This window comes from Buteo buteo, chromosome 11 (genome assembly GCF_964188355.1).
Source record: "Buteo buteo chromosome 11, bButBut1.hap1.1, whole genome shotgun sequence".
In the NCBI taxonomy this organism is placed as follows: Eukaryota; Metazoa; Chordata; class Aves; order Accipitriformes; family Accipitridae; genus Buteo; species Buteo buteo.
Window position 1 is genome coordinate 30,255,538 of NC_134181.1, and position 23,440 is coordinate 30,278,977.

Here is a 23,440-nt window from a genome sequence, read left to right on the forward strand (position 1 = left end):
ATCCCTTCCCTCAGCTGCAGCTTCATCCAGACAAGGCGGTCATTCTTGGATCAGGAGTTTTCTCCTCTCCAGGCACTTTTCCCTATGCATTTCCCTGCTGTCTACTTAAATCCTCCCTGTAATGGCATCCTCGCCGGCTTGGCCGTGGCAGCTGGGCATCGAGGTGCAACCGAGTGGCGAGTGCCAGGGATTAAACACGATATTTGTGTCCTCTGGGGGAAGGAGGGCAGTGTCTGGGCAGAGCCCGGAGCTCCAGGGATCTGGTTTCACACTCCCTTTTGTTCCCAGCCCTGTCCCTGTCCTTCCCGCTCGCCCACCAGCTTCCTCAGCATGCAGAGGGGACGATGCCGGGGCAGCGGTGTGGGCAGCGAGGCTGGCAACCCTCCCTGCGCCCCAGCCATCAGGTCAGGGCCATGCCAGGCGTGGCAGAGCTTGGGGGGCCGTGGCAGTGGCTGATAGGCATCGTTGTGCTGCCAGCACCATTCCCACCCCAGCACACCTACGGCCCCAGGGCAAGGCAAAGGGGAGGGGAGATAAAATTAAAAGGCTAAAAATACTGAAGACAAAACAGAACTGCCCCAGTCGCCAGTGGTTCTGCTCTGTGAGGGCGGTGGGTACCAGTCTTGGACCCGAGCAGGGGTTTTGTAGGATTGCTGCCTGCCTGTCTGCGGGTTCGGTGGCTCCTGCTGCAGAAATGCAGCCTTTGGCCAGGACGGCCGTGCCGTGCTCAGGCTGGTGAGCTGCGGCAGCTGGGCAGCATGAGTGCCGGTGCTCCTGGGTGCTGCAGGATGTGGCCCCGCACCGGCTGCCAGAGCCTGGAATGGGGAGAGTTAATTGTGTGTGTCTCGCCTGGACTAGGGCGAGCAAGTGTTTGGCTTAACTGGGTGACAGGTGCCTCGGTGGGGGGTGACACATGAGAGAGGAGCCCTGCGTGCCTGCCCGACTTTGCAGGAGCTCAGCATCCGCCTCCGGCCTTGTCCTGGCACTCTCGGATGGGGCACTGCATCTGAGCTGGCGCTGCGGCAGGATGGTCCCCTTCATCCAGAGATGGGGTGGCCGGCAGCCTCTTCTGCTCTTCAGGCATCACAAGCGATGGGACCCCATTGCACCCAGGACAGAGGGGCTCCTCTGCCTCCAGCAGCCGAGCAGCACCCAGCTTTGCCATACCAACGCTGTGATGGGGTATGAAGGCTCCCAGAGATGCCTGGCAGGACCGAGGTGAAACATCCACCTCCCAAGGCTTGGTGGACCGCAGCAGGGGGTTCCCCCAGGCCAAGTCCTCCCTGCATGTCCCAGCAAAGGGGAAAAGCCCAGCCGCAGCCCGAGTGACAAACGCAGGTGGGATTGCTCCTGTGTAGTCCCCGCCGTGGGTCAGCATCTCCAGTGTGGGAGCTGCGGGGCCGCCTGGCACTTCATTAACCTTGAAACCGTCTCTGGCTCACATGTCACGTCAGCCAGTGACAACAACAAGCTGCTATTCCAGATTAGAGAGAGAGGGACAGAGAAAGTCAGAGACAACAGGGTTGGGGGTGGCTAACTTACCTATTACAGCCAAAAGTGGGCATGAGGTTATTTTTAACCCAGAGTGGGATGTATTTATTGTTTCAGCCCAAGGGAAGTGAGGGACTGCCTCTGAGACACTTCTCACAGCAACATCGGTGTGAAGCCATGGTGAGTACCGAGAGCCCAAAGCTCCAGCGGGAAAAGGCAAAATCTGTTAGCTTTTTCACCAGGATAGCTTTAAGAGGCAGGGAGCAATGGAGGTGACAGGGATTTGATGGCCAAGGGTCCCTCCTGCCCTGGAAAGGGGGTGAGCAAGCCATCTGGCTGCATCGAAAGCATCCCATGGGGAACACAGAGGTGTCTCCCACACTAGCAGAGCTTTCTAACTGAGACAGACTGCTTTGGGGTCCAAATGCCATCTTTTTGCTTTCCCTTCTTCTATGCAGTGAGAGGAAAGGCTGTTGTGTTCCCCAAAATCCTCCCGCTCTGCCTCCTCCTGGCAGACCCCCCCAGTTAGAGGAAAAAGCTGGCGGAGCATGGGGCTGGACCGAGGGACAGTAGGCAGGGTGGGAGGGTGAACGGCTCTGTCCTCCCCTCCTGTTCAAAAGACACATCAAGCCATTTTTGGTTGTTTCAAGCCTCAGCACAGGAGAAGGCAGATTTTTTTAATAAGCAAACATTTCAATAAGTGCTGTGTTCTTAGCAAGAGACAGAGAAAGGTAAGGAAGCACCTAACAACTACAGCCCTTGCATGCAACCTCAGCAGTGCTCCCAAGCCTGCGTTTCACCTGGGGAGATCTCACCCCAGTGCTGATCCTTTTATCTGCCATAGCCTTTGGTGGGGAACTGATTTCCCAATTCATCTTTCTTTGGACCTTTTTGACTAAATTCATCGGGAAAGCAAAGATGGAGCTGTAATTTAAGCAGGGATCTTAATGTCCCTCAGTATCTTGGAGGGTCACATGTGCCTGGAGCTCCTGAGCAATGCACGGGAAAACCACCAAGCACCCCAGTGCAGTGGCAGCGCTAGCCCAGAGCTACCGTGAAGGACTCACGACTAAGAATAGGGTAGTTTCATGCTTTTATTCCACACCATAAAAAGCCAGTGAGTTAGTGATACATACTTGAACCCCTGCAGGCACCCAAGAAAGCCAAGAAGAGGATTGAAGGTGCTAATTCCAACGTCTTCTCCATGTTCGAGCAGGCCCAGATCCAGGAATTCAAAGAGGTAGGTGGTTTTGGTAGAAATGACTGAGGGTCCTTGATGCAATGTGACCTTCAGCTCTTTCTTCAGCGCTTTCACATCGGTGACAGCTGGTTTGCGACAAGAGGCAGCATGCCTGGTTTTGAGTCGGTTTATTTTAAAAGTGCGAATAACAACTCAGTGACATTGTTAAATATGGCATCGCCTCAAAGCTTCCCAGGAGCCTGCACCCCACAGAGGAGCCGGCAGCATCCAGGAGAGCGGAAGCACATCTCCCAGCTAGCTCCCACCCACTGTGCCAGGAGCTTTTCATGTTACGGGGATAACTGGTCCCAGCTAGGGGAGCTGATAGCTCAGGCTGTCCTCCCTTGTTGGTCTCATCCTGGGGTGACAGGGCTTTGGCCAAGGGGAGGATCTGTATGGCATTAGGGTGTGGGCTACCGTAGGAAGCCATCACCCTGCATCACCCAAGGGTGCAGGGGCCAGGATTCCTGCTGGATTAGGGTGATGGTTGTTGCTCCCTCACTGGGTGAGGACCCCCAGAGTCCCATCATGGGAGAGCTCAAAGTGCCCTTGTCCCATCCAAGTCAAAGGGAGGAGGAGGAGGGTACTAAAGCCTTTGCAAAGGCTGACAACTCTCCCTCTCCATGTGCTCCCTGCTCTCCTCCTGTGCTTCCAGGCATTCACCATCATGGATCAGAACCGGGACGGCTTCATTGACAAGGCTGATCTGAGAGACACGTTTGCTGCGCTCGGTGAGCCCCCTTTTAGGACCCTCCCCTCCCCTCCAGCTTTGACAACATTAGACCTATTAAGTACGAAACCAGGTGTGAACCCCCATTTAACCAAGCCCCAGTGGTTAACTGGATCTCCTATTTTGCTGAATACCTCCTGATCCAAAACCACTTCTGTTAGCCAGTGAGATCCTATGTGGGGTGACTCAGAGCAGCTCCCGCAGCAGCGGGTGTTTAATCCTGTAGGTACTAGAGGAGAGCCAGCTCCTGGATTATACAGAGACAAATGCTCCCTGCCTTTGTGTGTGCTAAGCAGCACCTGGCTGTGCCCATCCCACAGCATCCCTGGGTATATGGACATTAGGGGGATGTATGGGATTTGTGGGAAACCATGAAGTTGTGAGCTTGGCTCTCTTATCATAGAGGTCAAGTCAAACCAGCGATGGGGTTGGGGAGTCCCAAAGACAACCCAACCTCAGGTAGAAGGACGTAGGCATTCAGTCCATTTCACTTCTGACACGGGGGGCCAGGGGGAACCACAGCGCTGGTGGTTTTGACCCAAAACATCTATCGAGGAGGGCTGAAGCAGGCTGATCCATGCGGCAGTGAGGGAAAGAAGCAGCACAGCTCAGTCCTTTACAGCCCTCTTTTCTGTGATCCTGGAGCCTGAGAAACCAGAGCAGGAGATGTCCAGCCCACCTGTCCTCTGCCAGCACATGATTCTCCCATCCTCCCTTGCCGTTCCTTGTCGGAGGTGGCTCTCCATGGCTTTGCCGCTTCCCTTGGGTGGGGGAAAAACCTCCAGGCCAAGGCTCCTGTGGTGTGTTTTTAGCTCCCGCACATAGAGCAGAGCCTGGAGGTCTGCATGCATTTACAGCTGGACATGGACATGTGATTCATCCAACGCTGCTCTCCCCTAGGGCGCCTGAATGTGAAGAATGAGGAGATTGATGAGATGATAAAGGAGGCACCTGGTCCAATCAACTTCACCGTGTTCCTCACCATGTTTGGGGAGAAACTCAAGGGTGAGAGGGCACCCAGGGAGCTGGGGGTGGTTGATGGGCACCCACACCATCAGCAACATCCTGTCCCACCTGGGGAAGCCACCCAACTCTCAGGGCCTCCATCACCCTTCCAGGCTCCTTGGAGGCCTCAGATGGGAGCTGCTAAAGGAAAGGCAGGTGGCACCGACTGCCATACTGTGGTGTACAGAGCCCACAAAGTGGGTCAGAGCAAAGATTCCACCCACACCACAGCCAAGAGGTGACACCTGGGGACGATAATGGGAATACTTGCGAAATTATCTCCCTCACCCATCCCTCCCACATCCCTTAGTGCCACCTTCTCCGAGTGGCATCACAGGGATCCCCCCAAAGATAGAGGCTTCAGTGGGACCATCACCAGCAACAGCCTCTCTCCCCAAGAGCTCCAGTCCTTGTCCTCCAAATCCTGGACTTGGGCACTCTCCCTGCCTCCCCATCCTGAGACACCACAGACAGAACAAACTCAGAGTCACGTATCCTGAGCAACTGTCCCCAGGGAGGTCCCTGTGCCCCCAAACTCATGCTGCCTTGTAATACAAACAGTCCCAAAGGCAGTTGGGGGGTATGAGCAGGTCTCTGTGCCCCAGTTCCCCCAGCCATATAAAAAAACCAACAGGCTGTGATGCTGCTGTCCCCATAGAAAGAGGGGATGGGACATCTTGCATTGACTCTGAGCCTGCTGACACCAATGGCAGCACCAACAGCCACCCTGGCAAGGGCACTGGCTACAGGATGGCTTTGACCGAACAGCCCCATCCGGCTGCACCCTGTATCATTTACGCAGCCCAAGGCATGCAGCCTTCCCGCAGATCTCCAGGAGGCTACACAGCCCCAAGGGCCTGTGTCTGGAGCTCTATAAATACACCCGAAAGATTAGATAGACGCTGGCTGCCCGGGCAGTGGTGACACAGCCTGCTTTGTAGACGCACCACGACCCTACATCTGCTCCTCTTCATGCCAGCACTCGTGCTCGAGGCCCCAGCTGCAGGGTTGGCATTCCTGCAGGGCCTCCTGCTTCCCAGCCTGCACCCCATCTTCCTCCCAAAGGCAGGGGAAAGCAGGAGGGTGCAGATGGCTTCTTTCTCCACTTCCTCCAATGGCCATGGCCACGTCACCCGCAGGTGCTGACCCGGAGGAGACGATCCTGAATGCGTTCAAGGTGTTCGATCCAGAGGGGAAAGGCCTGAAATCCGCCTAGTGAGTGCAGGGGTGTGCAGGGGAGGGGGGCAGTCATCCCCACCGAGGCCCCCCTGGTGCTCACCATGCTCTCTTGTTTGCAGCATCAAAGAAATGCTGATGACGCAGGGCGAGAGGTTTTCCCAGGAAGAGGTACGAGCTCCTTCCCACCCTCTGCCAGCCTCCCACACCCTCCATCCCGACAGGCCCCCCAGCCCTCCTCCCAGCCCCAGCCACAAACCCCTTCTGTGCCACCTTTTCACCCTGGCTCTTTCCCGGCAGATTGATCAGATGTTCGCAGCCTTCCCTCCAGACATATCTGGCAACCTGGATTACAAAAACCTTGTCCATGTCATTACGCACGGCGAAGAGAAGGACTAGCCCACGCTCAGCGCTGGGGCTGGAACCGTGAGATTGCCTCTCTCTACGTCACACGGGGGGGGTCCCTTTGCCCTTCCCTCTGGGGAACACGTAAATGGCATCCACATTAAACTGCCTTTTGATGAGAGGAAATCCAGCCGCTGGTGTGAGCAGTGCTTGGCCTTGCATGGTGTGTCTGCATGGTGCGTCCGTGCCCAGCAGGAGCTCCCAGACTCATCCCAGATCCCACTGCCCTCAGCCTCCTGGCCCCACTGCACATCACCCTTGTGTGCCCTCGGGTCCCTCTGCATCGCCATTTCCCAGGCTAGCCCAGCTCCCAGCCCCAAACAGCCTGTTTCGCACTGGGCTGTGGCTAGCAGCCATCTGGTCCCACCAACCCAGGACCAGCACTGAGCTCAGCTTTACTTAGGCAGCAGAGAGCTGCCTGCTCCTCCCAGCTTAGCAGGGACATACAGCAAGTGTGCTCATCCCCCCTGCGTCCCCCCATACCCTCCCCGGGCCCCTCGAACAGGCACGGTGCAGGACTGGGACCGTGGTGCCCATCTCCTCCCCAGCAGCCACGGGATGCCCAGCTGCAGGAACCATGTTGGGTTGTGCAACAGGGACGGCATCCTGCTGGAGAACAGCTGTTTCTGCCCTGGCTGTGGCTGCGCTCAGCAGTGGGCGAAGCCATGCCGAAATACCACCCGCCAAGATTTTGAAGCCTGCAGAAGGCGTTGGGCTCCTTCCAGAGGGGAAAGGAGATGGAATGACATCCAGGTTGCAGAAGCAGAGGGGAAGCTCAAGAGTGAAACTGTTTATTTAATTCATCCCCGCTGGGCGCTCACACCTTAACGCCATTTCTCCCCTTCTTGCCCGTGCCGGTGGCGTTGCCCCACTCCTTCTCATGGCTCTGGAGAATCAGCTGGCGCAGCTGACCGTGGTCCAGCGGCACTTCCACTGCCCAAGAAAATAGCCACCCCGTCATGCGCGCAGTCACAGCCCTTATATACCCGGTGGGGTGGGACAGGCTGGTTGGGATTGGCTGGGGTGGACAGGTAACAGCGGGGGATTGGCCGGACAGCCAGGGGAGAATTGTGGATTGGCTGGCTGCGTGGCCACAGCCCCTCCCTCCCACCTCCCACACTCACAGGCGTCGATGGCGTCAGTGTTGCTGTCCAGGGTGGGGGGCGGTGGGCAGAGCTGGGCCCGATCCATCGGCCGGAGGAGGCTGGTGCCGTCCAGCAGCGGGTTGGTGAAGGGCTGGGCCGGATCCGAGTCATCAGCCGACGTGTAGCGCAGGATGGACTCCATCAGCAGGAGCTCATTGGCCTTCTTCTCCACGAGACCTGGGTGGGAAGGAGCACCGTCCCGCAGGGCCCCTGCACCAGGCCCCTGCCCAAACCCACCCCTGGCTGTTTGCTGAGCCGGGCATCCATCGATTTCCCCAAGGGAGTGCCGTCAGGCAGCCTGTATCCCCAGGGGCAAGGGGCCAAGGCTGGGTCCCACACCCAGAGCCAAGATGAGGGCTTGGGGGATCCACTGGGATGTTTATACAGCCGGGTCAGCTCCTGAATTTGCTGGGAGTTTGCTACCCCAAATTCACATTAGGGATGCCCACGCATGACAGGGCATGGGAAAACAAACAGCCCAATTAAAACAGAGTGGCAAGCAGGTGGTAGACATACAAGGTCCAGGCCATGTGGTGGGGGAAGACGGGTAGCCCTGACCCACCAAAAAACTGCATCAGGTTCAGATCTGTGATCTGCCCGTTTTCTCCGAGCTGCTTCATTATCTTTGTAGCGTCACAGTTGATTTCTTTGAACAGGACCTCCATGTCGGTTTTGAGCTGGCCCAGAACTTTGCTGCTCTCTTTGCATTTGTCTTCATACCGGTTGGCTTCCTCAGTGGTTTCCATTAGTTTTTCCTGTCACCAAAGGTATTGCTAGGTGTCACACCAGGCCCCTGCTCTCCCCGCCACCCCAGTGCTGGCCAGTTCCAGTCTGGGCACTGGAGACATCCCAGGTGAGGCTGTGGGATGCTCCCATCCCTGCAGGGGAAAGGCTCTATGAAGGGGATCCCAAGCTCCCCCTGCCGCAGATGAGGCCCCAGGCACTGGAGGACCCAAGGCTGGCAGGAGCCCTGCAGTCACCCTCTCATCATGCACTGGGAGACAGGGCTGTCAAAGCCAATGCAGGGCCCTTTTCTGCCCATGCCTCTCTAGCCAATGGCCAGAGCAGCGTTGACACGACCACACTCCTTAGAACACGTGTTGGGCCAGACAGGGGTCTGCTGCCCTTGCAGAGGGAAATCCCAGCCACCATACCTCCAGCTCCTTCAGGACATGAAGGCTGCTGTTCTCTGCATCTTCCTGGTCCATCATGAGGGCCATAATTTCATTCTGTGTAAAGACAAGCACATGGAGGGGGTACTGACTGAATGCCCACCAGATGCGCCTAACAGAGGCTGGGGCCATCCCTCCGCCCTGGAAGCAGGGACATTCCACTTGACCCCTCTGGGGACCAGTGTCCCCAGGCCAGGAGGGCAGGTGATGACCCCACAACAGGCAGCACTTCTCACTCCAGCTAGCCCCACACACAGCCGAAGCATCTCTTGGCCCTCCTGGATACTGCAGTTTTTTTGCTGGGTACACGGTGGCAGCATTGAGACACTTTTAGCTCTGAGAACGCAGCATTCTGTCTATTGGAATTATATTTTTGGCTACCCCTTTGCATTCCCCTAATACCACCCGTGTGGCAGGCTGTGAGCTGGGCTCTGGTGTGGGCAGTGATGCTGGACACATGCAAGAGCCAAAACCAATCACCAGCTGAGAAAGGGGAGACATGAAGAGGCTGGAACAGACCTGGAGGTCCTTGATCCTCCGCTGCATCTTCTCCATCTCGTTGTTCAGCTCGGTGGTGTAGCTGAAGCAGGCAAAGTTCCTCCCCTCCTTTTCAATAAAGCCATTCACCAGCCGGTCAATGTCCCCATCCTCCGCCAGCTCCAGCAGACGCCTGTAAGCCACCTCCTGGCTCTCAAAGCTCTCCCCTTGGCTCCGTTTTGCCCTCTGGGCTACCTTCAAGGCTGAGGGAGAGACAGAGGGCCTGGGCTGTGCATGTCCCTGTAGGCTGCCCTTTGCAGAGCCTTCCCCTGTGGGTGCTGTGGGGTTTGGCAGGGTGCTCAGGGCAGGGGGGGCAGAAGGTGTCTTTATTTCACTCAGAAATTAAGCAAGGAGCTCACAGTCTGCGTGGGAATGCGACAAACACAGTGGGATCCATCCCAGTTCCCTGCCTCCCCATCCCTCCCTCTACCCCAAGGGCACCCCAAGACACATGGGTTTGGGTGGCCTCACTTGGTTATCACTTGGACACTTGGTTCATTCTCTTCTTCTCTAGGGCAAAGGGTGGGTGAAGGAGCCTGCAGGTGGGGGAGAGGTCCTGCCTTTGGGGTACAGTGCTACAAGCAGCCCCCTTGCCAACCCTGCAGAGTCCTGGTTTGCGGTCCCAATTGTACATGGTTTGCCTCATCTGATACCTTTTTTCTTTTTGGCCTCTTCCTCCAATTCAGAGCGGTCTGTGAATTTGGCGAGCACAAAGGTTTTCAGTTTGCTCTCCTGGTCAAGGACACGCTCCTGCTCCTGCAGCTCGACATTGTACTGGACAGTGTCTTTGCTGTGTCTTTCGTTCATGGCTGAAATCCTTGCCAGAGCCTCCATCCTGCACACAGAGAGCAGCAGGGTACACCACACGTAGGTATAAGGATTTGTATTCCTGGCCATTCCCATGCATCTCTGTGCCTGACCTAGGAAAGCCCCCGTGATGCTGTGCACATTGCCCAGCTCTCATCCAGGCGCAGCTGTGTTAGCCCAAGGCCAGCGGCAAGCTGACAGCTCTTGGCAGGCTTTTGTACTTGGACACAGCACCCAACTGTGGCAGCCAGGCTCACTTTGACAGGAGCTGCTGGCCTCTGCTCCAGGTCTGCTGCATCCCCCCTTGTGGGCTCAGGTGGGACTCAGAGGAAAGAGACTGCTTCATGGGGCAACTCACCCCATCCCGAGAAACGTCTAGGATAGATGGAGTGAATCACCCTGGAGGTACGAGTCTCCCTGCACTGACCAGGCACCTAACCCTTAGTACCCAGCTCTAGACAAGAGCAGTGAATCCTCTCCCTGAAGTTGCAGTTGGTCTCTCTTTACATCCATACTCATCACTGGCATCGCCCGTCGGTGCCAAGTTTGCCACAGAGGGTTCACAAGGCCATGTACCGCTGCTCGTAGGCTTGTGCGGTTTGCTCAACAGCAGTGTTCATCCTTCTCCTCTGCTGATCCAGCTTCTTACGGAGCTTCAAGTAGAAGTTGTCCAAAATGGCTTTCTGGATTCGCAGGTTTTCAATCTCTTCTCGGAGCTTGTTATTTCTGGTCAGGATGGTATTGAAATGGACAGTGACCTGGCGAAAGGGAAGCAAAATGTTTGAAGCTGGTGTGGGACTGGGGGGCTCAGGTCTCTGCTGAAAGACCTTGACCAGGGCTGAGACAAACACAGCCCAAGAGATTTTAAGTTGCCCTGCACTATCCTCCTCCCCAAGACAGGGGAGGCAACAGTAGGCCAGGCTGATCACGGCAGAGACCAGAAGCTGGCATTGTCCAAGTCAAGGTGGCTTCAGGCAGCTCGGTTTTATCACTAAACAGGTGCAGACCTTCAGGCTTCTTGGCATGGCACAAGTGCCGCATTTGGGTCACCAAGCTTGAAGGAGCCTTTGAGATATTCTGGGACCAATCAGGCCAGGTGCTTTATGCAGCTTGTGTCAACCAAATGTGTTTGCACCATTACCCTTTGTCCTGACTAAAAGGCATTTTGCACACAGGCCCCAGCGTGGCCCCGCACATGGTCTCCAAAGGTCTGCAAAATGTTTGCTTACGTTGTTTAGACGCATCTCCAGTGTCTCAATCTGCTTTTGCAGCCGTTTGCTACAGTTCGCTTGCTTCACCTTCACTGCTATCTGGTTTTCCCTCACAATCTTTTTCTCAAGCTCTAGTATCTGCACACACAGAGAAGAAAAAAAAAAAGAAAGTATAATCTCCACCCCTATGTTCTGGACTCTTGTCAGGACACTTAGCCAAAGAAAATACCCTCTGTTGACCTGAACTACAGCAATCATGTCATTAATGAGCTCACAGTTATAGAAGCAGATTTAATCCCAAAGGATCCCATCCTGCACACGCGGAAACATAAACTGTAACTAGGAATGGGTTTATTTTTGTGTCACGAAGGAAATGCAGCTGCCTCTGGAGGGAAATTCAGCAGGTGTTGAACAAGGCGCAGCAGCACTCTGTGTAGAGTGGAAGAGGCAATGAGGATGGGGTTTTGGTAGTGGTATTGTGCTGGCCAGACAGGGATCTGTGCAGACCTCGCTGGGAATGAGTGGAGGAAAACTTTTGCCATAAGTGGGGAGCTGCCAGAGGAAATAAATCCACCAGAAGAATGAAGTAGTTGGAGAACAATGAAGCGGGGGGCAGGTGGGAGAGGTATGACTCAGCCAAGAAATCCCTGATCGAAAGCTAACCCTGTTGCGGAAAGCTCTGCAGCATCTCTAGCAACTGTAATCTACCTGAGCATGTTCCCTGACTTCTGTCATGGACAGCTTGTTCAGAGCAGAAAGCTGCAGGGACGTGTCACTTCTGTAGCACTGGGTTTTCCTTGGCCTCTCACCCCACTGTTGACCAAATCCAACCAGGCTGTCCTCAGGAGAAGTGATGGGACATCCCTCAGATGTTGCTGCTCCTCTATTTGCCATGTCTTAGCAAAGCACAGCAGCACAACTAAATGTTCCATTTTTGCCTCTTTTTCAGGAGAAAAAAAAGATCAAGGGAAAAGCAGAGGGATGTTGTGTGACCCCAGGCAGGTGTGTGCCATCAAAGAGGAGCTGCAGAGACCGGTGTGGCAACAAGGTTGAGAGTCAGACCTTACTTTTCTAGCCAGTGCTGCTGACTTGAATGGGACCCTGACTCTATCCATTTGTCATTGTCATGTGTCTTTTGCCATGAGGCAGCATTATATTCCAAGGCCTGAATTAAATGCATTTTACATTGAGGAGCTTCAGCCATAGGGCTCTGCTCTGTTCTTCCATGCTCAGCCAGGGAACGGTCCAAATGCTCTTACCTGGTTGTCCAGGTCAGCTAAGAGGGCTTTTCTGTCTCTAATCAGAGAATCATACTGATATTTGGTCTGCAAAAGGCATTGGAGCTCCATACAATTTCTGTCATCCAGCTTCGCATTTCTCAGGGATGTGATCTGGCTCAGGGTTAATGACACCTCTTTGTGTTCTTGAGTCAGCGACTCTATTTCTTTTCTGTAAAAACAGAATGGCAAATGACATTTAGCACATCCCACCTGCAACGCCGGAGCAGGTCCTTACCGCCCCCCATCTCAGCACCAGGCTCCCCAGATCTCAGCATGGAGGAGCTTTCCAAGTGCAATGCAGCAGAGCAAAGCCGCACTCACTCCTGAGCCTGCATTTGCTGCTTCATGTTGGCACCGTAAGATTTCCTCTTCTGCGCTGCTATCTGAAACTGTTTCTGCAGTCTCCTGATCTCAGCTTCAGCCAGCTTTTCTTTCTCCTTCACAGGGAATTCTGAAAGCTTCTGCCTCAAAGAGGGCCCTCCCCTCTGCCACAAAGAGGGAGAGTTTGGTCACTTGAGCAAACACAACCAGCAGTGGCAGACAGCGGAGCTCGACACAGGGGAGCGGGTTAAAAGCATCACCACCTCCAGCTGTTTGTCACCACTTTCAGCTCTTCACTGCCACCTAAGATATTCATTACCACCCGAAACTCTGAGCCACACAAACCAACTCCATGAGCTTCAGAGCAAAGTGCACCAGATGCTTTGCTCCTGGGTAATCCACCCCCATCCTACCACCACTCCCCAGGGCAAGGAGGTGTTAACAGTGACCGAAATCAGTGCCTGTTGACCACGGCAGCTGAGCCACAGCCAGCACCTCTCCAGGACAGGGTGCAGACAGCCAACAGCAGGTCAGGGCAAGTGACGCAAGTTGTCACCTCTTTTATCACCTGGCATGACTGCAAGGACCACGAGTCAGAACCAAACCCACCCATGCTGGGGATGTGTACGAACCCAGCTGACTTCACCCAGGAGCAGAGCAAGAGTGCTCACATCCCCAGCTGTGGGAAGGTGAGCTTCTAGTTGAGAAACTGCCTAACAGGTAAGCACTGAAGCTGTGGCAGTTAGACCCACCACTACCTGTGTCCTCAGCTGACCCATATTCCCCAACCCTGCCTCCCCCAACACCCAAATCTCAGGCCACAGCCTCATCCCCAGCACAGGAAGGCAGGCAGAATCAGCCCCACCGCAAGCCAACACCTTGCTGGCAAAAGAAAGCCTGGCTCCCCACTCCCTGTCTGGCCCACCACACTGCAGCATTTATTTCTGCAGGTGACATCCCCACAGCAGATCGTGCATAGCACCTGCGGAGAAGTTCAGCTTTGGGTTGTGCTTCAGTTTTTACCTTTGAGCCCCTCATTTCTTCCAGCTAACTCCACCAGTTGCTCTACAGACGCCTTGGGAAGGGGACAAGGAAGCCTCCACGGCGTCAAGCCTGCTTTCCAAGGGGAGAAATGAAACCTGGGTAAGGGGGTGGTTGTGTCCCCCTGCCCATCCCTTAGCACCCGCTCGCGTGTTTGGCACATGAGGAAACCATCACAGATGGCTGCGCGATGAATAAAAGGAGAGCATTTGTAGTGATGTCATTGCGAAACACGCTCCTCTTACTGAGTTTATAAGTAGGGGAAGAACAGATGGTTTGAGCTATTCCACGCCGTTCGGTACCTGGGTTTCCATAGAAATCCCGGCAAGGCCAGACCCCCTGTGCCAGCGGGCAAAGCCCCTGGGGAGTGTTAGTGGGGGATATCGCCTGGATTCAGCCCCTGTCCCGCTGCAGCCCAGGAGGGCACTGGGGCTGACCCCACAGCCCTCACCCCCAAAGCTGGTCCCCACCAGCCCCACTGCAGCTGCGTGGGCTCCCCTGTCTCCCCCCTGATGCTGCTCACCCCACCACCACAGAGTGCTGTGGTTCCTCTCCAGGCAGGGGATGGGACTGTGGTGGCAGTCAGGTATTCTCCAGGAAAAGCCCCTATTTCCAGTGGGAAGCGCAGGAGAGGCAAGAGCCCAGCAGGGAGCGGGTCCCCACTCCCTGTCCTGCACCCTGCACTGCCCCTGGCTCCGTGGAACAGGCACTGGCCTGGTTGCCACGACAGCGTCATCACACCTGAGTGTGGACCAGTTCTCCATGGGGACCGTCACCAAGGAGGATGGAGGGAGGGGGTGGCCGGGGCCATGGGGAGTGCTGTGAGCCCACGCTACATGGACCAAAGTCTCCATGCCCAAAACCAGCCCTGAAGCATGTGCTCTGATGTCTCTCTGGCTGCGTGTCCACAGCAAGCAGAAACCCTCATTTTACTGGTTCTTGCTTCCCTTTGCAATGTTTTAATCATCCCATAACCTAGGACTTTGAAGCCTTTCACTCTGACCAGAGAGCAGCACCCAGGGTTTTGCTGTCCCCAGCAGCGCTTCAGGGCCACAGAGCTGCTGTTCCCTCCCCTTCCTTGCCTGTCCCACAGCCAGATCCCTGGGCTTCCTACCTGATTTCTATCTGTTTTGCTCATGGAGAGGCAGCAGTCACCACATCACTGCCATTGCCCTCAGCATCCAGACACCCTCGAGGTGCCTGCCGTCGGGAGAGCAGCAATGGTTGGCACTGCCAACCTGGGAAAGGTCCCTGGGGACAGACACGGTTTAGGTGGCCAATATAGGGGTCAAATTGAGGATTCACGCCTGCTTCTCTCCTTTCCATGTAGGGAAGCACACGGGAGCCATGGGCTGAGTCACAAGAGCCATGATAATCCCTTCCCCATAAGCTGGAGCACGTGGCCGGCTCCTTCCCAGGGACTTGGCAAACCCTGAGATCCCTGGAGGGCAGAAGCACGAGACAGCGCTGGAGGCTGCAGCAGGGCTTTGTTTTGTAGCCCTGGTGTTGCTTACTCAGCTCTGGGATGAAGGGGAATGGAGATGTGCTGAAGGTGAGCAAAGGGCATCTGCGTCCCAGTTTGCAGGGCTGCGGCGAGTTCAAGGCGATGAGCAAAATACCCAACTAGCACATCACTCTTGAGGCTGTGCCTCCCCATTATCCTGGAGACTTTGATGAGCTAACAAGCCAGCCATCAAGTTCCAGGCCAATTCACAGCCAGATGGGCTCTGAGGATGCATTTAATTGGAAATGATTTTCATGGCAGAAAGCAGAATGTGGCATTAGATAAGAAAAATCGCAACCAAGGGCAGAGCGATGCTGGGAAGGCACCAGAGCCTGAGGGTCCCGCCGGGGCCGGGGGAAGGTCCCAGAGCTTTTCATGCTGTTCCTGCATGATTGACAGCTCCGTGGGATAATAACAACAACCTCTCCAGGGATGAGGTTGTCACTGTCTCAGTGGCCCTGGCTGTGTCATACTGCAGATCCCTTCTCTCCAGTTTGCTTCTCTTCACCCTCAGCAGAAATAGGGCCAAACCTCTAGTTCAGAATAAAGGCAGAGCTGCAGGGGTGGACATTATTTTTCCAGAAACAATGTCGCTGGGTGGCTCAAAAGACTAGTCCAGCCTCAAAATACAGCCTATATTGTCTGTCCTTTTTGTGTTCCTTCTCCATGGACCAATTCTCAATTGTTTAGCAACAAACAAGTCAGTAGATTAAACTATTGAGGAGGGATCTGATTTGGTAGAGTCTGTGTCTGTCACACTCATTGCAGAAACATTTATTTTACTAAAGGGGACTATTTTCACCCAAACAATGCTCAACTGTCAGACTTGCTTTAAATGAGGGTGACTTCATTGTCTGGATGGACCTTTAAGCTGTGGCTGAGCAGAACAATAATCAGAGCAGGATGAGATTGTCTGTAACATCTGAATCCAACAAATCTCCATCTTCTGGGAGAAACAGAAGAAAAGTGACTTTCTATGCAGTTTTCATCTTAACCCATCTTCCCTGATTTAATAGGCACATTTAGCACTGATTGACATGAAGAAATTATTCCTTCAGCTGCAGATTTGGGGTCTAATTAAAACTACTTGTACTATATTAAGGGCCAAATTCTGATCTGTGCAAGCAGCATAAATCCATCCTGATTTCAGCAATGATTTCCCCGTTTTGCCAGGTCCAGTTAAACGGTGGCTGCCGGGGATGGTCAGAGCTGGGCTGGCTCTGATCTGAGCTCACCTACCCAGGAGCACCCCATCGACATCAAAGAATATCTCTAGGGTAAACTAGAGAATCAGGCCCATATTTTCATGCAAATGTAATACATTCATGTTACTTAATGCCTATTTATAACAAATCCAGAACTTAATTCTACTTAACCCGTCTTCGGTGTTTGACACATGAAATCTGTGAGTCAGAGGACTATATATGGAACTGTCAAAACTTTTTTTCCCTCCTCTAAAAGCCTGGATTAAATCATAATCAAACTCCCGTCAGCTCCAGCAGCAGCGCTGGGAGGAACAGGAAGATGCTGACAATTGCTAAGGCATCTGGTGATGGGGAAAGATCTTCTCAGCCAGCTGTCTGATGGCAAAACCTTACAGAAGATCCTGAATTCAGACACACGCTAGGTCCATTTTCAGTGAAATGTCATCCCATGGACCTGGAGTGATACTTTGGTCTCATGATGTCACCTTACCAAGACTTTGCATGGGAATGGCCTCCCATAAGCAGATTCTCTACCCAGGTTTTTATATCTTTGTTCCAATGAATGGTTATCTTCACACATGCATGAACCATACCAGCCTTCAATGGCCAAGACCAGTTTTGGCCCTAATAGCACTGCGAACACCTTGAGAGTTGTAGACCTATCGCCTTTTGCAAGTGGCCTGAGTTTTGCTCCATGTGTTTCTTACAGTAAAGGTTTATTTCAAAATACACACCATCTAGTCCTCAAACGTTGAGCTGTTCTCTCCCTGCACGATATCACTGCTTCTTGCCTGCCCTTCCTCAGCATGCACCCTTCCAGGAAAGAAGGCTCTCATGCCCAGCATCTGAAACAACACTGCAAACTTCCGATGCTATTTTCTTTATTTAACACTTAAAGTCTCAACAAAATGAGAGCCAAATATGCCAGACACTCTACAAGCATGCAGGAGGACATTCTTCTCACACTGAAAATTTACAGCATAAAAATAAGTGCATATCCACCATTAGAGACAACAAAATAGCACAAAAGTAACTGGTTTTCACCTCTGGCTATGTTTTTCCTGACAGCTTGAGACTGCAGCAGCAATGGCCTCTAGGTAGCAGGATGGGATAGAGACATATCTGTACGGGCACACGGCTCCAAGTTTTAAGAGTAATTGATATCAAGTAAGGGGAGAGGAGTTTGTTCACTGCCTCCTCAGTTACAGTGAAGAGGAATAACAGCTGTAATTTCTCTTCACTCAGAGAGGAAATTGTCATCATAATTTCCTGCAGATGGGTTTCTTCTGAATTGCTGACACCAAGCAAATTGTGATTTCCAGCACTGAACTGACTCCTTTGTGGCATTACTCGGTATTTTTAAAGGGTCATTTTAAGAGCAAGCTCCCCAGGCCTTGACTTTGGGAAAGTAAAACTCTTTTCCACTGCAGGCTCAGCCCCTCTGGTGGAGCCTAAATAACATGGATTTGCTTCATCCCTCTGTGTTAACTTACAGACGCCTTTGACTGCAGCAGGTACACCGTGCTGAATTACTGCTCAAAGGCTGCTGCTGCGGGTGGGAAAACGCAGAAGCAAAATAGCTGAGGACGCGCTGCCGTCTGAAAGCAAGAAAAGACCTCTGACAATTTCACTGGCCTGAGGTCAAACCTGGCACGTAGCAAGCACTCATACGCTGCGGGAAGATTTTAGCTAAAGCAAGAGAAGAGAACAGAGGACTCAAGGACAGAGTCATCACAGAATCTGCTGTCACACGGGGTCTTGCCTGACTGGGAACGGGGTTCTCTGTGCAGAGATTTTTTTTTGCCTGTGATTTAGGCAAAGCTGCACAAAGTAATGCTCTTAACAGGGCTGCAGATCCTTCAGCAGTTTTGGAGGGTCACAGCCATTTTACAGCATAAAACCCAAGCAGGAGGTAGGGGTTTTGGTCAGGGGTGGGATATGCAATGCAATAGCTCTGAAGGTCCGGCGGGGTGCTTGGCTACAGCTAAGCTGAGATAATAAATTCCCACCGTGACCTCCCAGATCCCATTCTTCCCCAGGGAAGTCTGTTGGCAAATCTAGATGCTGCGCTGGAAACCCTCCATGCCAGATCTAGTTGGAGAGCACTGGGAAGAGGGGTGGGAGGGCGATCTGTGGCTGAGAAAGCAGCACCTCATGGTGGGAGTCAGGAAGGAAAGCCCCTTCCCCACGGGACCCAACAGCTCCGTGTCAGCTCTGGGCAGAGCTGGGCAGCACAGGAGAGTGCAGCAGGTACAGCCTGTTTTGGAAGAGCTATTTCCAATTAATCATTCCTGATTACCATCCCGTGCAATGCTCTTGATCGGGACTAAGAATACTTTATTAGTTGAGCACTCTCTGGAGGTGGCTTAAGGCAACTGAGGATTTGCCTATATAAGATCACTCAGGGAAACTATTTTGAATTAACATTTAAAGGCAATTAATTAAACTGCTGTATGGGTGTTCTTCACAATCTGCATTCAGTTTACCTTCTTTCACTTTTCTCTTCCAAATCAAATGAAGGCCATTTGATCTCTGGGTTGGGCACAGGAGGAAAGGATCCTGGGGGAGCCCAGAAGCCCCAAGGAAAGCAGGACAACTGAAATAAATCTGCCTGGAGGAATTGCACCCCAGGTCCAGCCTGGCATGATGTTGATATGGACAGTGCCAGACCTTTCTGTGTCCCCGGTTTTGGCTTTATGGGAGAGGTCTGGGCACTCTGGGGTGTCCCCTTCCAACAGCAATCACAGCACTGGGCAAGAAACTGGGTGCACCGACTGCTATCCTTCTGGCTAAGTGATGTTAATGCCTGATTAATTAGGTGACAGTATGAGACAGTAGAGTGCATGGCCAAACGCAGGCAGATGACCTGAGATGGATCTGCAGGGTTTCCATGCCCGAGCATCGGCGTGGCGGCTGCACTGCTGGAGCAGAAAGCTGTGGACATGGCAGCGAGCAGGTCCATGGGATGAGGCAGAGCAAGGCTCCTTCAGCACAAACCTCCCTGGAGAAGAGTCAGCCCAGCAAAGCCACTTGCAGCCTTTTTATTTGATTTAGCACATGTCTTCTAGTAATTACCCTGTCTTGGCCCTGCCATTTTTCTGAAGCAGAATTTCAGACCAGCATCACGCCGAGAATAGCCACTTTCCCAGCCTACCGCCGCCACTGCAGCCCTTCTCCGGAGAAGGAACAGATTGTTCTGAACAGTCTGGTCCATTTCCCATTTCTACGAGCTGGCTGGATTTGCTGTTTATTGCCACTCACTCAGCAACTGATCTTTTGCAAGATAGCAGCTATCAGTTGCCTTCCCTCCCATCAGCCATTGCTTCATGCCCCTCACCGCAGGTCCAAGGCTTTACAAGGGACAGCAGCTGATTTTTGTAACAGGCAGTTGTTACTCAAGAGTCAATTTAAATTGAAGCTTTAAAAAAGAAAATCCCAAGGGTTCGGGTTGCATATTTCTCTTAGTGGAAATCTGAAGCAACTCCCAAGACAATGCAGAGGTGACACTAATCAAAGTCAGGTTATAATGAGTCTTCCTGGGTGTTTTGCTCCGTGTGTTAGCACACATTCCTGGGACTAGTTCAAAAGGAAGCTTGGAGATGGGTTGGAAGAGAGACCCCATTTCTAACCCTGCTGCTGATGGTGATTTGCCATGGGTTGGGTGTGCAGGAATGGTCATCCCCACTGGCCAGAAGCATCCTGTCCCACCAGCCGAGAGCGGTCCCTGCCTTTCCCAATAGTACCTCCCTGGGCAGGTGGAGTCAGGCTGGCATGGCCAGGAGTGCTGGGCTGGCCGGGGCAGAGGGATGCAGGGATGCAGCCATCCCCTGCCTGCTCACTGCTCAGAGGGAGGAGAGGAACAGGAGGCAGCAGAGCTGTGCCCGTTGCTTGGCAACTCCCCTACAAATCTCCATCCTGTCAGAAAACATTTTTTCCAGCAATTTGGATGGGTTTTGCAGGTGCAGGATCCGGCCTGCCTGATCAGGTGGTTTTAAGAAACCATACATTGTACCTGGAGGGGCCACGCATCTGCTTTGGCCAGGCCCTGGCCATGCAGCCAGGTGCGGGCTGTGAAAGGCAGCTCCTGATGGGCACTGCACAGCAGGGAGGGCTGGAAGGTGGGTGACGAGGCTTCCCGGAGCTCCTATGTCCCCATTTCAGCCTCTGCTCAGGGACCACGATGCTCTGCATCATCCACATCCTAGCAAAAGACAGGGGATGCAGCAGTCTCCCCCTCTTCCATCTGCAGGCAACCCATGAATGGGATGTGAGCCACCTCCGAGGGGGAAATGAGTGGCTGACGTGAGCTCAGGTGAGCTGCTCCCTGGTCCCACTGGCTGGGGCAGGCCCTCCGTTATCTGCCCCTTGCTCTCTCTAGGCTGAGAGAGAAGCTGAACCAGGCTGATCCTAGTTCAACCTTTGCATCCCTCCATCACTGCAGGAGCAAGGCTGCCACAGGACCATCCCCTGCTCATCCCAGCCAGGCTTTCCTCTGACATCCCATGCTTCAGCTGTCCTTCAGTCTGTACCCGGTTTCCATAAGCCCCCAAACTGAGCGGTCAAACCTGACCTGAAAATCCATCTAGCTCTTCTGTGATTGCCCAGCATCTGCAGTCTTCACTCTGCGTGCAGAGAGGAAGAAGAAGGAAGACAGGCCAGGCTGTTACCAGCTTTTCATGGAGAACAGGGACAGGAGGGATCATCCTCCAAGCAAAGCAGGATGCTGGGGGCCACACTGGGCTTGGTGGTGGAAATACAGCTGAAGAGAAAAAGGGCAGGAGCTAAGGGAGTGTGAAATGGCCCCAAATTATTGCTGGATCCCGGCACATACAGCATCTCTCTGCATTTCTACTTTGCTCCTCTGCTGCTTGCATTTCCCATGGAAGATGCTCCTGGCTTTGTCACCTGCGAGCAAGCAGCAGGAGCCAGAGACAGAGGCAGCAGGTCCTGCAGGAGCCCAGCGTCCCCCTTACCATCCCAGAGAGGAAGGATGAGCCATGCAAAACTCCCATTAACCCCCTCCGTACTTCGGCATGTGCCAATTTTGCTGATCCTTCTGCTCGGAGCTAACGAAGGGGGGAATTTCCTCAAGGAAAACAAAATGGTCTCAGCCCAAAAAGGCTTTTCTCTTCCGGATTTTTTGGTTAGGAACAGTGGCTGGAATTTTCCTTTCGGCTACACTGACACAACCCCTTCTCCCCCAGTGTGGGCGGGGAATTTGGCCCGCTGATTTTATATGCCAAGTTTAGATCAGGATAATGATATACTGTTCGGGTTTCTATAGATTCTCAGGTCACTTTGCAAACATGAATTAATCTTGACAATGCAGCTGCAAAGAAATGGAGGCTTTATTGTTCCTGATTTAAAGAGAGGGAAACTGAGACCCGGGGAGTAAATGCTTTTCACAAGGTTGCAGAGAAAAAAAGCGATGGAGGCTGGGAGCGAACCCAGGGTCCCGAAAGCCTTTCCGTTTCTCACAGCGCTGCAGAACGCTCCTTCCCACACAAACCCGTTCTGGAGAATCATTTTACACCAGCCCAAAATGTAACTCTCTTTTATATTTAGCTCCCAGGTTCTGTAAAGGGACGTTATATAACAGACCTCAAGTATGGCATTTTATAATTTACCAGCTCAACTTGTGCTGCTTCTAGAAACCCGCCTGTGCAGTGTATTCCCCAGCTCAGCGCTAAGCCCTCTCCCATCTCCTTCTGAGCTGGCAAAATATCCCACCGGGCACTCATCTGCAGTTTTAAAACCCTGCAGCGTGCCATCCCCCCAGCCCCAAGGTGCCATGCCATCTCTTAAGCAATTAGCGCTGTCGTCAGCTCCATTTTCATTGTCGAATTTTTTGCTCCTGCAAGAGGAAGAAAGGAGGTGGCTGGATGCGCTGCTCTCAGAATGCAGGTGCAGCCCTCACTGGTGGGAAATCCTCTTTTGGGTTGCAAAATGGTCCAACAGGCTCTGAAATCCCCCGGGGGAGGTGAGGAGGGAGGGCACCCAGGCACCTCTGCCCAGTTGGGCTCTGCAGAGAGTCCCACCCATCCCTCTGGCAAAAATTGGTGTCCCCAAAGCTGGGGGTGAGTGAGACGATGCAGCTGGCAGTCAGCACCGTGCAGGGATGGCCCCACTGCCATATGGTCCCTGTATCCCTGCTGCTCCCACCCCTGGGCATGTCAGGAGGGCTGTGGACCCCTGTGCATCAGAAATGGGGTCTTTACACCCTGGGATGCACCCCCAGGGAGAAGAAACCCAACCCTGAAGCTCCAGAGGCTGCATGGTGTCTTTGATGCTCAGCGCTCCCGACAGGCTGTCTGGTCCTCTCCAGATCTGCTGCTCTGGTCCAGTGCAAGAGCCTGATGCTTTGGGAAGGTCCCGCATTGCCTCACACACTCATCCCCACACGTGTCCTCTTTTTCTGACTGACAGCAAGTTAAGCACGGACCCACTGGAGCGGGAAGAGCATGTTGCCTAATGGTGAGAGCTCAGCCTGTTCCCTCCACCTGCAGCAAACTGGTGCTGCTGGGCTTGGGAGACAGATTTTCCAGCAGCTCCTCTGCTCTGCCAGCAAGCATCCTCCCTGGACACAGCTGGTCCTGCCAGGGGACCCAAGTCTGCCCTGGCACAGCGCAGAGCAGGCAAATACCAGACCACAGCTATGTCACTCCTTTCTGGTACTGCAGCACAAGCCCAGCGTGCCAGCAGCCCACAGACCCCTGCCCCATCCATGTGTTGAAGCTTCTCAGTGCTCTGAATGTCTATTGACTAATGAAGAGTTTGGAAACCTGGGGTGTAAGGGTGAGGAGGGAAACACCAGGATACCAGCTTTTAGGATCCAGCCCTGATGGGTGCCGGCGTCCGGCTGGGGAGGCTGCGGAGATGCATTGCGGGTTAACCACCATTGCAGGGTTGACACCTCCAAGGTGAGCTGACGCTGGCAGGACAAACACGACTGACAGCGTTTCTGGCTTAAATCCTTGCCTGCAGGCAGAGACGAAAAGCCACATTAAGGAATATTTGCTGAAGTGCTGAAGTGGTGGTAGAGGAGGGCAGCCTGGCTCAGCACCCAGTGCTGCAGCCCCTCAGCCCCTCTGGTGCCATGAGCCTGCTGCTTCTGGGGCCTGGGACTAGCCCGCAGGAGCCCTGGCTGGACAGACAGATGGACAGACAGCC

The 23,440-nt window shown here is 53.7% G+C and overlaps 2 protein-coding genes across 2 annotated transcripts; one reads left to right on the forward strand and one right to left on the reverse strand.

Moving 5' to 3' along the window:
* Window positions 1-1,548: 1,548 nt before the first annotated feature.
* MYL2 (myosin light chain 2) lies at window positions 1,549-6,177 on the forward strand. The gene is made up of 7 exons (XM_075039607.1): window positions 1,549-1,671; window positions 2,642-2,731; window positions 3,387-3,462; window positions 4,362-4,466; window positions 5,606-5,681; window positions 5,765-5,813; window positions 5,943-6,177. The coding sequence occupies exons 1-7, from the start codon at window positions 1,564-1,566 to the stop codon at window positions 6,039-6,041; spliced, it is 603 nt and encodes a 200-aa protein (XP_074895708.1). The 5' UTR covers window positions 1,549-1,563; the 3' UTR covers window positions 6,042-6,177.
* Window positions 6,178-6,864: 687 nt separating this feature from the next.
* Window positions 6,865-20,883, reverse strand: CCDC63 (coiled-coil domain containing 63). The gene is made up of 12 exons (XM_075039608.1): window positions 20,841-20,883; window positions 13,544-13,633; window positions 12,521-12,684; window positions 12,179-12,368; window positions 10,938-11,057; window positions 10,285-10,466; window positions 9,555-9,736; window positions 8,884-9,104; window positions 8,347-8,421; window positions 7,755-7,947; window positions 7,172-7,369; window positions 6,865-6,980 (listed from the first exon to the last, which is right to left on the reverse strand). The coding sequence occupies exons 2-12, from the start codon at window positions 13,556-13,558 to the stop codon at window positions 6,865-6,867; spliced, it is 1,656 nt and encodes a 551-aa protein (XP_074895709.1). The 5' UTR covers window positions 13,559-13,633; window positions 20,841-20,883.
* Window positions 20,884-23,440: the final 2,557 nt, after the last annotated feature.